This window comes from Somniosus microcephalus, chromosome 1 (assembly GCF_052327205.1).
Source record: "Somniosus microcephalus isolate GS21.2 chromosome 1, FLI_Smic_1.0, whole genome shotgun sequence".
Lineage (NCBI taxonomy): Eukaryota > Metazoa > Chordata > Chondrichthyes > Squaliformes > Somniosidae > Somniosus > Somniosus microcephalus.
In genome coordinates, this window is record NC_140987.1 from 347,269,071 (window position 1) to 347,285,231 (window position 16,161).

A 16,161-nucleotide genomic window follows, 5' to 3' on the forward strand; every position below is an offset into this window, starting at 1 on the left:
GATCAATCTACAGTCATGAGATTACTCTATAGGTGAAGGATCTCTCTAGAGGTGAGGGATCACTCTACAGGTGAGGATCACTCTACAGGTGAGGGATTACTCTACAGGTGTGGGATCACTCTACAGGTGAGGGATTACTCGTTTGGTGTGGGATAACTCAACCAGTGTGGGATCACTCTACAGGTGAGGGATTACTCGTTTGGTGTGGGATAACTCAACCAGTGTGGGATCACACTACAGGGGAGGGATTAAGCTACAGGTGATGGATCACGCTGCAGGCGAAGGATCTCGCTACATGTGATGGATCACTCTGCAGGTTTGGGATCACTCTACAGGTGAGGGCTCACTTTACAGGTGAAGGATCATTCTACAGCTGGGCGATCACTCTACAGTTGTGGGAACACTCTACAGATGAGGGTTCACTCTAGAGTTGTGGCATCACTCTACAGGTGCAGGATCACTCTACAGGCGTCAAAACACACTATAGGTTTGGGATCACCCTACAGGTGTGGGATCACTCTACAGATGAGGATGACTCTTCACATGATGGGTTTACAATACAGTTGAGGGATCACCCTACATATGTGGGATCACTCTACAGGTATGGGATCACGCTAAAGGTTAAGGATCCCTCTACAGGTATCAGATCACTCTACAGGCATGGGATCAATCTACAGGTTTGGGATCAATCTACAGGTGTGGGATCACTCTACGGGTAAGCGATTACTCTACTGGTAAGGGATCACTGCACCAGCATTGCATCACTCTACAGGTAAGTGATTACTCTACAGCTGAGGGATCACTCTACAGGTGAGTGATCACCCTGCAGGTGAGGGATCCCACTACAGCTGTGGGATCATTCTACAGGTGTGGGATCTCTCTACAGGTTTGTGATCACTCTACAGGCAAGAGATCACTCTACAGGTGAGGGATATTTCTACATGTGTGGGATCAACCTACAGGTGTGGGATCACTCTACAGGTAAGGGATCACTCTACTGGAAAGGGATCACTCTACCAGTATTGCATCACTCCACAGGTGTGGGATCACTCTACAGGTGAGTGATCACTCTACAGATGAGGGATCACTCTACAGATGAGGATGACTCTACAGGTGAGGGTTAACAATACAGTTGAGGGATCACACTACCAGTATTGCATCACTCTACAGGTGTGGGATCAATCTACATGTAAAGGATCGCTCTACAGGTATGGGATCACACTACCGGTGTGGGATCACTCTACAGGTGAGGGATCACAATACAATTGAGTGATCACTCTACAAGTATGGGATTATTCTACAGTTGCGGGATCACTCTATAGGTATGGGACACTCTACAGATGTGGGATCAATCTACAGGCATGGGATCACTCTACAAGTGAAGGATCTCTCTACAGGTGAGGGATCACTCTACAGGTGAAGGTTAACTCTACATCTGGGGATCACTTTACAGGTGTGGGATCACTCTACAGATGAGAGTTTACTCTACAGTTGTGGGATCACTCTACAGGTGAGGGATTACACTTTCAGTGTGGGATAACTCAACAAGTGTGGGATCACACTACAGGTGAGGAATCACTCTACAGGTGAAAGATCACTCTACAGCTGGGGGATCACTCTAGAGTTGTGGCATCACTCTACAGGTGTGGGATCAGTCTACAGGTGTTGGTTCACTCTACAGTTGTGGCATCACTGTACAGCTGTGGGATCACTCTACAGGTGTGTGTTCACTCTACAGTTGTGGCATCACTCTACAGGTAAAGGATCACTCCAAAGTTGTGGGATCACTCTACAGCTGTGGGATCACTCTACAGGTGTGGGATCACTCTACAGGTTTGTGATCAATCTACAGGTGAGGGATCACTCTACAGGTGAGGAATATTTCTACATGTGTGTGATCATTCTTCAGGTGTGGGATCATTCTAAAGGTAAGTGATCAGTCTACCAGTAAGAGATCACTCTACCAGTACTGCATCACTCTAGAGGTGTGGGATCACTCTACAGGTAAAGGAGGACTCTACAGCTGAGAGATCAATCTACTGGTGAGGGATCACTCTACAGGTGTGGGATCATACTACAGGCTGTGGGATCACTCTATGGGTAAGGGATCACTCTAGAGCTGAGGGATCACACTACAGGTGAGGGCGCACTGTACAGGTGTGGGTTCACACTACAAGTGTAGGATCACTCTAAAGGTGAGGGATCACAATACATTTGAGGGATCATTGTACAGGTGTGGAATTGCTCTACAGTTGTGGGATCACTCTACAGGTGAGTGGTCACTCTACAGTTGTGGCATCACTCTACAGGTAAAGGATCACTCCAAAGTTGTGGGATCACTCTACAGCTGTGGTATCACTCTACAGGTGAGGATCACTCAACAGGTGAGGGGTCACTCTATAGCTGAGGGATCACTCTACAGGTGTGGAATCAATCAACAGGCGAGGGATCACTCTACAGGTGATGGATCACTCTACCTTTAAGGGATCTCTCTGCCAATATTTCATCACTCTACATGTGTGTGATCATTCTACAGGTAAAGGATCACTCTACAGCTGACAGATCACTCTACTGGTGAGGGATCGCTCTAAAAGTGTGAGGTCAAACTACAGGTGTGCGATCACTATACAGGTGAGCGATCACAATACAGTTGAGTGATCACACTACAAGTGTGGAATTACTCTACAGTTGTGGGATCACTCTACAGGTGGGGGCACACTCTACAGGTGTGAGATCAATCTATAGTCATGAGATCATTCTACAGGTGAAGGATCTCTCTACAAGTGATGGATCACTCTACAGGTGAAGGATCACTCTACATCTGGTGGATCACTTTACAGGTGTTTGATCAATCTACAGATGAGGGTTCACTCTACAGTTGTGGCATCACTCTACAGGTGAGGATCACTCTACAGGTGAGGGATTATTCAACAGGTGTGGGATCACTCTACAGGTGAGGGATTATTCTTTTGGTGTGGGATAACTCAACCAGTGTGGGATCACTCTACAGGGGAGGGATCACTCTACAGGTGACTGATCACTCTACAGGTGTGTGATCACTCTACTCATGAGGGATTAAGCTACAGGTGATGGATCACGCTGCAGGCGAATGATCTCTCTACATGTGATGGATCACTTTGCAGGTTTGGGATCACTCTACAGGTGAGGGATCACTCTACTGGTGTGGGATCATTCTGCAGCTGGGGGATCATACTACAGGTGAGGGATCAATCTACAGGTGAAGGATCATTTTATAGCACGGGGATCACTCTACAGTTGTGGGAACACTCTACAGATGAGTGTTCACTCTAGAGTTGTGGCATCTCACTACAGGTGTGGGTTCACTCTACAGGTGTGGGTGCACTCTACAGTTGTGGCATCACTCTACAGGTGCAGGATCACTCTACAGGTGTGGGATCATACTACAGGTTTGCGATCACTCTACAAGTGTGGGAACACTCTACAGATGAGGATGAATCTACAGGTGAGGGATCACAATACAGTTGAGGGATCACTCTACAGGTGTTGGATCACTCTACGGGTGTGGGATCACACTACAGGTGAGGGATCCCTCTATAGGTGTAGGATCACTCTACAGGCATGGGATCACTCTACAGGTTTGTGATCATTCTACAGGTGTGGGATCACTCTACAGGTAAGCGATTACTCTACTGGCAAGGGATCACTGCACCAGTATTGCATCACTCTGCAGCTGTGCATTCACTCTACAGGTAAGTGATTACTCTACAGCTGAGGGATCACTCTACAGGTGAGGGATCACTCTACAGGTGAGGGATCAATCTCCAGCTGTGGGATCACTCTACAGGTGTGGGATCACTCTACAGGTGAGGGATCACTCTACAGATAAGGATGACTCTACAGGTGAGGGTTAACAATACAGTTGAGGGATCACTCTGCAGGTGCAGGATCACAACAGGTGAAGGATCACTCTACAGTTGTGGGATCACCCTACAGGCATGGGATCACTCTACAAATGAGGGTTCACTCTAGAGTTGTGGCATCACTCTATAGGTGTGGGATCACTCTACCAGTATTGCATGACTCTACAGGTGTGGGATCACTCTACAGGGAAAGGATCACTCTACAGCTGAGGGATCACTCTATTGGTGTGGGATCACCCTACAGGTGTGGGATCATTCTACAGGTGAGGGATCACTCTACACGTGAGGGATCACAATACAATAGAGTGATCACTCTACAAGTGTGGGATTACTCTACAGTTGCGGGATCACTCTATAGGTGTGGGACACTCTACAGGTGTGGGATCAATCTACAGCCATGGGATCACTCTACAGGTTTGGGATCACTTTACAGGTGAGGGATCATTCTACAGGTAAGGGATTACTCTGAAGGTGTGGGATCACTCTACAGCTGCGTGATCACACTACAGGTGTGGGATCACTCTACAGCGTTGCAATCACTCTACAGGCAAGGGATAACTCTACAGGTGAGGGTTATTTCTACATGTGTGGGATGACTCTACAGGTGGGGGGACACTCTACAGGTGTGGGATCAATCTACAGTCATGAGATCACTCTGCAGTTGAAGGATCTCTCTACAGGTGAGGGATCACTCTACAGGTGAAGGTTCACTCTACGTCTGGGGGATCACTTTACAGCTGTGGGATCACTCTACAGATAAGGGTTCACTCTAGAGTTGTGGCATCACTCTACAGGTGTGGGATCACTCTACAGGTGTGGGTTCACTCTACAGTTGTGGCATCACTCTACAGGTGCAGGATCACTCTACAGGTGTGGGATCACACTATAGGTTTGGAATCACTCTACAGGTGTTGGATCACTCTACAGATGAGGATGACTCTACAGGTGAGGGATCACAATACAGTTGAGGGATCAATCTACAGGTGTGGGATCACTCTACAGGTGCGGGATCATGCTACAGGTGAGGGATCCCTCTACAGGTATAGGATCACTCCACAGGCATGGGATCACTCTACAGGTGAGGGATCACTCTACAGGTGAGGGATCACTCTACAGGTGAGCGATCACTCTACAGTTGTGGGATCACTCTACAGGCATGGGATCACTCTACAGGTGAGGGGTCACTCTACAGCTGTGGGATCAATCTACAGGTGTGGGATCACTCTACAGGTTTGCAATCACTCGACAGGCAAGGGATCACTCTACAGGTGAGGGATATTTCTACATGTGTGGGATCACTCTACAGGTGTGGGATCACTCTACAGGTGTGGGATCACTCTATAGGTAAGGGATTAGTCAACCGGTAAGGGATCACTGCACCAGTATTGCATCACTCTACGGGTGGGTGAACACTCTACAGGAAAGTGATTACTCTACAGCTGAGGGATCACTCTGCAGGTGAGGGATCACTCTACAGATGAGGATGACTCTACAGGTGAGGGTTAACAATACAGTTGAGGGATCACTCTTTAGGTGAGCGATCACTCTACAGTTGTGGGATCACTCTACAGGCATGGGATCACTCTACAGGTAAGGGATCACTTTAAAGCTGTGGGATCACGCTACAGGTGTGGGATCATTCTTTATGTAAGGGATCACTCTACTGGTAAGGGATCACTTTACCAGTAATATATCACTCTACAGGTGTGGGATCACACTACAGGTAAAGGACAACTCTAGAGGTGTGGGATCACTCTACAGGTGTGGGGTCACTCTACAGTTTTGCGATCACTCTACAGGCGAGGGTTCACTCTACAGGTGAGGGATATTTCTACATGTGTGGGATCAATCTACAGGTGTGGGATCACTCTAAAGGTAAAGGATCACGCTACCAGTAAGGGATCACTCTACCAGTATTGCATCACTCTACAGGTGTGGCATCATGCTACAGGTGAGGGATCTCTCTACAGGTGAGGGATCACTCTACAGGTGAAGGTTCACTCTACATCTGGGGGAATCACTTTACAGCTGTGGGATCACTCTACAGATGAGGGTTCACTCTACAGTTGTGGCATCACTCTACATGTGAGGATCACTCTACAGGTGAGGGATTACAATTTCGGTGTGGGATAACTCAACCAATGTGGAATCACTCTATGGTGGAGGGATCACTCTATAGGTGAGTGATCACTCTACAGGTGTGTGATCATTCTACTGGTGAGGGATTATGCTACAGGTGAGGGATCACGCTGCAGGCTGAAGGATCTCTCTACATGTGCTGGATCACTCGGCAGGTTTGGGATCACACTACAGGTGAGGGTTCACCCTACAGGTGAAGGATCATTCTACAGCTGGGGGATCACTCTACAGATGTGGGAACACTCCACAGATGAGTGTTCACTCTACAGTTGTGGCATCAATCTACAGGTGTGGGATCACTCTACAGGCGTGGGTTCACTCTACAGTTGTGGCATCACTCTACAGGTGCAGGATCACTCTACAGGTGTGGGATCACACTATAGGTTTGGGATCACTCTACAGGTATGGGATCACTCTACAGGCATGTGATCACTCTACAGGTTTGGGATCACCTTAAAGGTGTGGGATCATTCTACAGGTAAGGGATTACTCTACCGGTAAGTGATCACTGCACCAGTACTGCATCACTCTACAGGTGTGCGATCACTCTACAGGTAAGTGATTACTCTACAGCTGAGGGATCACTCTACAGGTGAGGGATCACTCTACAGGTGAGGTAAACTCTTAAGGTGAGGGTTCACTCTACAGGTGATGGATCACTCTACAGGTGAGGGATCACTCTACAGGTGAGGGATGACTCTACAGCTGTGGGATCATTCCTCAGGTGATGGATCACTCTACAGGTGAGGGATCACTCTACAGGTGAGAGATAACTCTACAGGTGAGGGTTCACTCTACAGGTGATGGATCACACTACAGGTGTGGGATCACTCTACAGGTGAGGGATGACTCTACAGCTGTGGGATCACTCCACAGGTGATGGATCACTCTACGGGTGAGGGATCATTCTACAGGTGAGGGATCACTCTACACGTGAGGGATCACAATACAATAGAGTGATCACTCTACAAGTGTGGGATTACTCTACAGTTGCGGGATCACTCTATAGGTGTGGGACACTCTACAGGTGTGGGATCAATCTACAGCCATGGGATCACTCTACAGGTTTGGGATCACTTTACAGGTGTGGGATCATTCTGCAGGTAAGGGATTACTCTGAAGGTGCGGGATCACTCTACAGCTGCGTGATCACACTACAGGTGTGGGATCACTCTACAGCGTTGCAATCACTCTACAGGCAAGGGATAACTCTACAGGTGAGGGTTATTTCTACATGTGTGGGATGACTCTACAGGTGGGGGGACACTCTACAGGTGTGAGATCAATCTACAGTCATGAGATCACTCTGCAGTTGAAGGATCTCTCTACAGGTGAGGGATCACTCTACAGGTGAAGGTTCACTCTACGTCTGGGGGATCACTTTACAGCTGTGGGATCACTCTACAGATAAGGGTTCACTCTAGAGTTGTGGCATCACTCTACAGGTGTGGGATCATTCTACAGGTGTGGGTTCACTCTACAGTTGTGGCATCACTCTACAGGTGCAGGATCACTCTACAGGTGTGGGATCACACTATAGGTTTGGAATCACTCTACAGGTGTTGGATCACTCTACAGATGAGGATGACTCTACAGGTGAGGGATCACAATACAGTTGAGGGATCAATCTACAGGTGTGGGATCACTCTACAGGTGCGGGATTATGCTACAGGTGAGGGATCCCTCTACAGGTATAGGATCACTCCACAGGCATGGGATCACTCTACAGGTGAGGGATCACTCTACAGGTGAGGGATCACTCTACAGGCAAGGGATAACTCTACAGGTGAGGGTTATTTCTACATGTGTGGGATGACTCTACAGGTGGGGGGACACTCTACAGGTGTGGGATCAATCTACAGTCATGAGATCACTCTGCAGTTGAAGGATCTCTCTACAGGTGAGGGATCACTCTACAGGTGAAGGTTCACTCTACGTCTGGGGGATCACTTTACAGCTGTGGGATCACTCTACAGATAAGGGTTCACTCTAGAGTTGTGGCATCACTCTACAGGTGTGGGATCACTCTACAGGTGTGGGTTCACTCTACAGTTGAGGGATCACTCTACAGGTGTTGGATCACTCTACGGGTGTGGGATCACACTACAGGTGAGGGATCCCTCTATAGGTGTAGGATCACTCTACAGGCATGGGATCACTCTACAGGTTTGTGATCATTCTACAGGTGTGGGATCACTCTACAGGTAAGCGATTACTCTACTGGCAAGGGATCACTGCACCAGTATTGCATCACTCTGCAGCTGTGCATTCACTCTACAGGTAAGTGATTACTCTACAGCTGAGGGATCACTCTACAGGTGAGGGATCACTCTACAGGTGAGGGATCAATCTCCAGCTGTGGGATCACTCTACAGGTGTGGGATCACTCTACAGGTGAGGGATCACTCTACAGATAAGGATGACTCTACAGGTGAGGGTTAACAATACAGTTGAGGGATCACTCTGCAGGTGCAGGATCACAACAGGTGAAGGATCACTCTACAGTTGTGGGATCACCCTACAGGCATGGGATCACTCTACAAATGAGGGTTCACTCTAGAGTTGTGGCATCACTCTATAGGTGTGGGATCACTCTACCAGTATTGCATGACTCTACAGGTGTGGGATCACTCTACAGGGAAAGGATCACTCTACAGCTGAGGGATCACTCTATTGGTGTGGGATCACCCTACAGGTGTGGGATCATTCTACAGGTGAGGGATCACTCTACACGTGAGGGATCACAATACAATAGAGTGATCACTCTACAAGTGTGGGATTACTCTACAGTTGCGGGATCACTCTATAGGTGTGGGACACTCTACAGGTGTGGGATCAATCTACAGCCATGGGATCACTCTACAGGTTTGGGATCACTTTACAGGTGAGGGATCATTCTACAGGTAAGGGATTACTCTGAAGGTGTGGGATCACTCTACAGCTGCGTGATCACACTACAGGTGTGGGATCACTCTACAGCGTTGCAATCACTCTACAGGCAAGGGATAACTCTACAGGTGAGGGTTATTTCTACATGTGTGGGATGACTCTACAGGTGGGGGGACACTCTACAGGTGTGGGATCAATCTACAGTCATGAGATCACTCTGCAGTTGAAGGATCTCTCTACAGGTGAGGGATCACTCTACAGGTGAAGGTTCACTCTACGTCTGGGGGATCACTTTACAGCTGTGGGATCACTCTACAGATAAGGGTTCACTCTAGAGTTGTGGCATCACTCTACAGGTGTGGGATCACTCTACAGGTGTGGGTTCACTCTACAGTTGTGGCATCACTCTACAGGTGCAGGATCACTCTACAGGTGTGGGATCACACTATAGGTTTGGAATCACTCTACAGGTGTTGGATCACTCTACAGATGAGGATGACTCTACAGGTGAGGGATCACAACACAGTTGAGGGATCAATCTACAGGTGTGGGATCACTCTACAGGTGCGGGATCATGCTACAGGTGAGGGATCCCTCTACAGGTATAGGATCACTCCACAGGCATGGGATCACTCTACAGGTGAGGGATCACTCTACAGGTGAGGGATCACTCTACAGGTGAGCGATCACTCTACAGTTGTGGGATCACTCTACAGGCATGGGATCACTCTACAGGTGTGGGTTCACTCTACAGTTGTGGCATCACTCTACAGGTGCAGGATCACTCTACAGGTGTGGGATCACACTATAGGTTTGGAATCACTCTACAGGTGTCGGATCACTCTACAGATGAGGATGACTCTACAGGTGAGGGCTTCACAATACAGTTGAGGGATCAATCTACAGGTGTGGGATCACTCTACAGGTGCGGGATCATGCTACAGGTGAGGCATCCCTCTACAGGTATAGGATCACTCCACAGGCATGGGATCACTCTGCAGGTGAGGGATCACTCTACAGGTGAGGGATCACTCTACAGGTGAGCGATCACTCTACAGGTGAGGGATCACTCTACAGCTGTGGGATCAATCTACAGGTGTGGGATCACTCTACAGGTTTGCAATCACTCGACAGGCAAGGGATCACTCTACAGGTGAGGGATATTTCTACATGTGTGGGATCACTCTACAGGTGTGGGATCACTCTACAGGTGTGGGATCACTCTATAGGTAAGGGATTAGTCTACCGTTAAGGGATCACTGCACCAGTATTGCATCACTCTACGGGTGTGTGAACACTCTACAGGAAAGTGATTACTCTACAGGTGAGGGATCACTCTACAGATGAGGATGACTCTACAGGTGAGGGTTAACAATACAGTTGAGGGATCACTCTTTAGGTGAGCGATCACTCTACAGTTGTGGGATCACTCTACAGGCATGGGATCACTCTACAGGTAAGGGATCACTTTAAAGCTGTGGGATCACTCTACAGGTGTGGGATCATTCTACAGGTTTGCGATCACTCTACAGGTGAGGGATCACTCTACAGTTGAGGTCTATTTCTACATGTGTGGGATCACGCTACAGGTGTGGGATCATTCTTTATGTAAGGGATCACTCTACTGGTAAGGGATCACTCTACCAGTATTGCATCACTCTACAGGTAAGTGATTACTCTACAGCTGAGGGATCACTCTACAGGTGAGGGATCACTCTACAGGTGAGGTAAACTCTTAAGGTGAGGGTTCACTCTACAGGTGATGGATCACTCTACAGGTGAGGGATCACACTACAGGTGAGGGATGACTCTACAGCTGTGGGATCACTCCTCAGGTGATGGATCACTCTACAGGTGAGGGATCACTCTACAGGTGAGGGATAACTCTACAGGTGAGGGTTCACTCTACAGGTGATGGATCACTCTACAGGTGTGGGATCACTCTACAGGTGAGGGATGACTCTACAGCTGTGGGATCACTCCACAGGTGATGGATCACTCTACGGGTGAGGGATCACTCTACAGGTGAGGGATAACGCTACAGCTGTGGGATCACACTACAGATGTCGGATCACTCTACAGGTGAGAGATCACTCTATAGGTGATGGATCACTCTACAGGTGAGGGATCACTCTACAGGTGAGGGATAACTCTACAGCTGTGGGATCACACTACAGATATGGGATCATTCTGCAGGTGAGGGATCACTCTACAGGTGAGGGATCACTCTACAGGTGAGGGATCATGCTCCAGGTGAGGGATTATTCTGCAGGTGTGGGATCACTCTACATGTATTGCATCACTCTACAGGTGTGGGATCACTCTACAGTTGAGGGATCACTCTACAGGTGTGAGATCACTCTACAGGTGTGTGATCACTCTACAGTTGAGGGATCACTCTACAGGTGAGGTATCATTCGACAGGTTAGGGATCACTCTACAATTGTGGGATCACTCTACAGGTAATGGAGCACTCCACAGGTGTGTGATCACTCTACAGCTGAGGTATATCTCTACACGCGAGGGATCACAATATAGTTGAGGGATCACTCTATTGGTGTGTGATCATGCTACAGGCAAGCGATCCCTCTACAGGTATAGGATCACTCTACAGGCATGGGATTACTCTGCTGGTAAGGGATCACTGCACAGGTGATGGATCACTCCACAGGTGTGCAATCACTCTACAGGTAAGGGATTACTCTACTGGTAAGGGATCACTGCACCAGTGTTGCATCACTCCACAGGTGTGCGATCACTCTACAGGTAAGTGATTACTCTACAGCTGAGGGATCACTCTACAGGTGAGCGATCACTCTACAGGTGAGGGATCACTCTACAGCCGAGGGATAACTCTACAGCTGTGGGATCACACTACAGGTGTGGGATCACTCTGCAGGTGAGGGATCACTCTACAGGTGAGTGATCACTCTGCAGCTGAGAGATCACACTCCAGGTGAGGGATAACTCTACAGGTGAAGGATCACTTTACAGCCGGGGATCACTCTACAGGTGTGGGATTACTCTACAGGTATTGCATCACTCTACAGGTGTGCGAACTCTCTACAGGTATTGCATCTCTCTACAGGTGTGGGATCACTTTACAGTTGCAGGATCACTCTACAGCTGAGGGATCACACTACAGGTGTGGGATCACACTACTGGTAAGTATCACTCTACCGGTGTGGGATCACTCTACAGCTGAAGGATCACTCTACAGGTGTGGGATCACTCTACAGGTGTGGGATCACACTACTGGTAAGTATCACTCTACAGGTGTGGGATCACTCTACAGCTGAAGGATCACTGTACAGGTGTGGGATCACTCTACCGGTGTTTAATCACTCTACCGGTGAGGGATCACTCTACAGGTGTAGGATTACTCTACCGCTGAGGGATCACTCTACCGGTAAGGGATAATGCTACAGTTGAGGGATCACTCTGCAGGTGTGGAATCAACCTAACGGTGTTGGATCACTCTACAGGAATCATTACAGGATTAGAGTTCTGGACCTTGAGAATTTTTACAATTTTAAACTCTGAGTACTTCACAGTGATGAAAAGGTTAAAATCTTGAGGTGGTTCATTGAATTATATGTAAGAAACCTAGGAGTAAATATGGTGAACTTTTTCATAATTTTCCAAATTAGCACCTCCACCACTGAGCTTAATGCAACAGGTCCCATATCAGGAATTCAGTCACAGAGATCATGTGCCTTTGTCCAGCTCTGTGTGGAGAGAGTTAATTTGCAAAATCTACAAGTGAAATTAAATGCCAAAGATGCTTATTGAAAAATCAATGTGTTATAAATGGGTTCAAAAGACAATTAGTTATGTTTAGGGAGAAAGGAGGGATTGAGGAATCTGGTGAGAAGGCAGGAACATGGGGCTGAGATGGACCTAAACAGTGCAATCTTTTTGGGCTAAGTGTTTTTGTCCATAGAATTTCCTTTGTTCCCATCCAGGACAATAAAAACCAATCCTGCTTAGTGCTGACACGAACTTCCCCCAGACCACAAGTGAATGTAAACTCACTTATCCCGCAGGACTGGACACATTCCCCAAGCTGCCAAGACCTTAAGGAATATGCACACATCTTCCCCCAGTGAAGCATTTTTCCACACAAAGGATAGTGGAAATCTGGAACTCTTCCCCCCAAATGCTCTGGATGCTGGGGGTCACTTGGAGCTTTCAAGACTGAGATCGCTAGATGTTTGTTGTGTAAGAGTATCAAGGGATATGGAGCTAATGCAGTTAAATGGAGTTGAGGTACAGATCAGCCATGATCTAACTGAATGGTGGAGCAGGCCCGAGGGGCTGAATGGCCTACTATTGTTCCAATGTTTCTCCCCCCCAAATTAACACAAGTCACTGGGACTGACCAGATGGACTGCGGTAATCTTTGATCCTGTACGTTCCTATGTACATATACATATCTATGATGGCAAATCCACTGGAGAGCACCTAGTGAGACTGGCAAGGATCAACCCCATCATCTATGGAACACTAGTTAAAATAAACTGTATCCAGTTGTCATTTTAATTTGGTTAAACTCACCTTGATGTTCATCTCCTCGGGGTAGCCCCTGAATATGTGGGTTCAAAGCGATGAAACGTGTTGACATTTTATTAGACGTAATGTAATCCAATATGTGAGCTGCCAGTCATGATTTTGCATATAGCCTTTGCTGAAAACACTGACACCAGCATGTTTCTGAACCTTCTAAGGTGCCAATCAGCTCTGAAGGCCAACATGTTCTACCAAGGTTAAGCTGTTTTGTTTCATTATCAAACAATTTTCACATCACATTGTTGATCAGAACTATCAGCACATTTATAAAAAGATCTGCCCTTTTTCTCTCGTATGAAATCTGAAGCAAACATTTCTGGAAACAATAGTAAATTGTAACTATAGAGCGCATAATAATTTCCAGTGTTCTCTGTTCCTTTTAATTATGTAACATTACAAAAAGATTTATTTTAGTTTGAAATGCTAATCCAGTCCTTGTACTTTCTTGAGAGGTGTTTGAATTTACTTTTATTATTTTAAACTTCAGTCAGCAGTTGTTAGGAGCTGCATCGATTTTAATTCCTTAAAAGGTAAAGAAGTACAGAAACACGGCAGATCTGCCGAGAGCTATAGCCAAAGAGCTTAAACGTTTTTGTGACATAACCATTTCTAAGAGAACTATTTCACTGAAAGTTGAACCAAAGCTGATCTTTTCCCCCTGTGCTTTCCCTGTTCAGCTTCCTCCCTTAGCTTGAGTTCACTAACTTCCCTTTGACTAAACCGCAAATCCATCTTCCTTAAAAGTTTGGCACTGTAAATTTGTACACATTTTGCACCTCCCAGTGCCAAACAAAAATGTGTTTCTTCCAGAGTGGCCCTTTAACTGTGAACAAATTTCTTGTTTTCTAGTCAATGGCCCAACAACAAAATTCATATTTCCTGAATAATATTAACACACTCTCAATGTCAATTAAATTATTTCCAACCCAGTTTACTAAAAATCAAAATCAAGCCTCGAGTCAGCGATAGCTCACCTGGGCTGAATAAAACGATCCCCTTTAAGTACACATACTCCTTTGTGCTGATGTCTATGTTCCAGCACTTTGTTAGGAACGATTTGACTTTCTGTACTTCTGCAGCTGACAGCTCGTTGCTCGTTGTCTCGTCGTCGCTTTTGTCCTTCTGGCTTGTTAGAATCTCTTTCAGTATGCTCGTCTTTGATGGGGGTTCAATCACTTCGAAATCCACCCCTTCCTGAGCCAAGCCCAGCACAAAAAGGCCAGCCCAGCAGTTCTCCAGCAGCAGGAGCTGGTCTGGCTGCAGCAGCCCCCGAAAGGAGGGCAGGTTTTTAATAAAGTTCACAGTCTTGAGCAGAACTTCAGAAGCCGCCTTGCAGGCGATGTAAGGCGATCCCAGTGCTACCTTCTCTTTGGATTCGTGCGTGCAGCTGCAGGTGGGTAGATGCTGCTGTCCCTTGTGGTTTAGGATATGGTAAAGGATGCTGCCTTGATTCATCTTGTCCTTTTCACAGCGACATCTCCTTTGAAGGGCAGAGTGAGAACTGAACGCCATCGCTCTGTGAGGACAGTAGCACCCTTGTCAACAGTGCTGCGAGGAGTATCACTGTTTATGTTCGAGAAACAGGACCCTGATAGATCTTTTATACCCCGGCTGCCAAATAACCTTGAATAGCTCTGTAGCAAGTTCCAAGGTTATCGCTGAAATAGTGGAGAGGTGGTTATGTGAAAATACAGGCATGGATCAGAGGCAGAGACAGAAAAATGGCATGGATTGTGTCTGGAATAATATAATGTGATGCAATACAATAGTCAATGTGATGTGTAGAGCTAGTTTGCTTTTAGCATTCTCAAGGCCATTCAGTAGGGTCACTCATAAGTTGCCTTCAGACCCCGAATGCTAGTTAAATTTAAATAGCTCCATTTTCTTTTAAAGTCTTTAACACTTTCAATTGCAATTGATTGCAGTCATGTGAAGTTGTGTAAAGAGAAATTGTAAACCATTTGCTGTCCACATTCACCCATCGCAATGGAGAGACTGCGATTCTGCTAAGTGAATATGTTTTATCCTGATGGCCTATTTGTCACGTTCACAGTCCAAAATGCAATCGCTTTCTGTATCACATCATGTGACTTTACATCCACCAAAATGCAATAACTTCAAAGTGCTAGCAGGTGGAAACAAATATACATGTCGGAAAGTGCTCCATTGTACCAACAAATAAAGTGTGCAACACCAAATTGTCACTGAACTGTGAACACTGTGCATGTCTGACTGCCGATTAATAATTTATAGAAAACAGAATGGCCTGGATTTTGCGGTGGGTATGATGGCGTACTCTCAGAGTACTCTCAGAGTACGCCATCATACCACCTTTGAAAGCCACTGCAGGTTCAGGGTTTCCGCTTGCGCTAAGTTGCGAACTTGCGGTCTGTCAACGTGCGCATTAACAGTCCATCCGCTCCGCCACTGAAAACCTAATTGCCAGACTTGGGCTACCAGCTGCCCAGCAATTACGTACAGAAATTTTAAGGCTGATGGAAACAGCGTTTCCGCAGCATAAGGGGATACCCGGAATGAAAAAAATTCTTTTTTTTAATTAAATGACATCCAGGAACATTAAAAGCTTTAATGAGAAGCAATCCTAGTGTATGTTAAGGCTGCAGGTGTTTTTAAAATAACACTAACATTTCATAACCTTCTG

The 16,161-nt window shown here is 46.8% G+C and overlaps 1 protein-coding gene across 1 annotated transcript in view; it reads right to left on the reverse strand.

Annotated features, from left to right (window-relative positions):
* Positions 1–15,051, reverse strand: part of LOC147124955 (nuclear receptor subfamily 0 group B member 1-like) — a 176,236-nt gene extending 161,185 nt beyond the window's left edge. Inside the window, exon 1 of the mRNA XM_085995242.1 lies at positions 14,474–15,051. Within this exon, the coding sequence (XP_085851368.1) occupies positions 14,474–15,011 (538 nt within the window). The 5' untranslated portion in view covers positions 15,012–15,051. The remainder of the gene's footprint in view (positions 1–14,473) is intronic.
* Between the last annotated feature and the right edge of the window lie 1,110 nt (positions 15,052–16,161).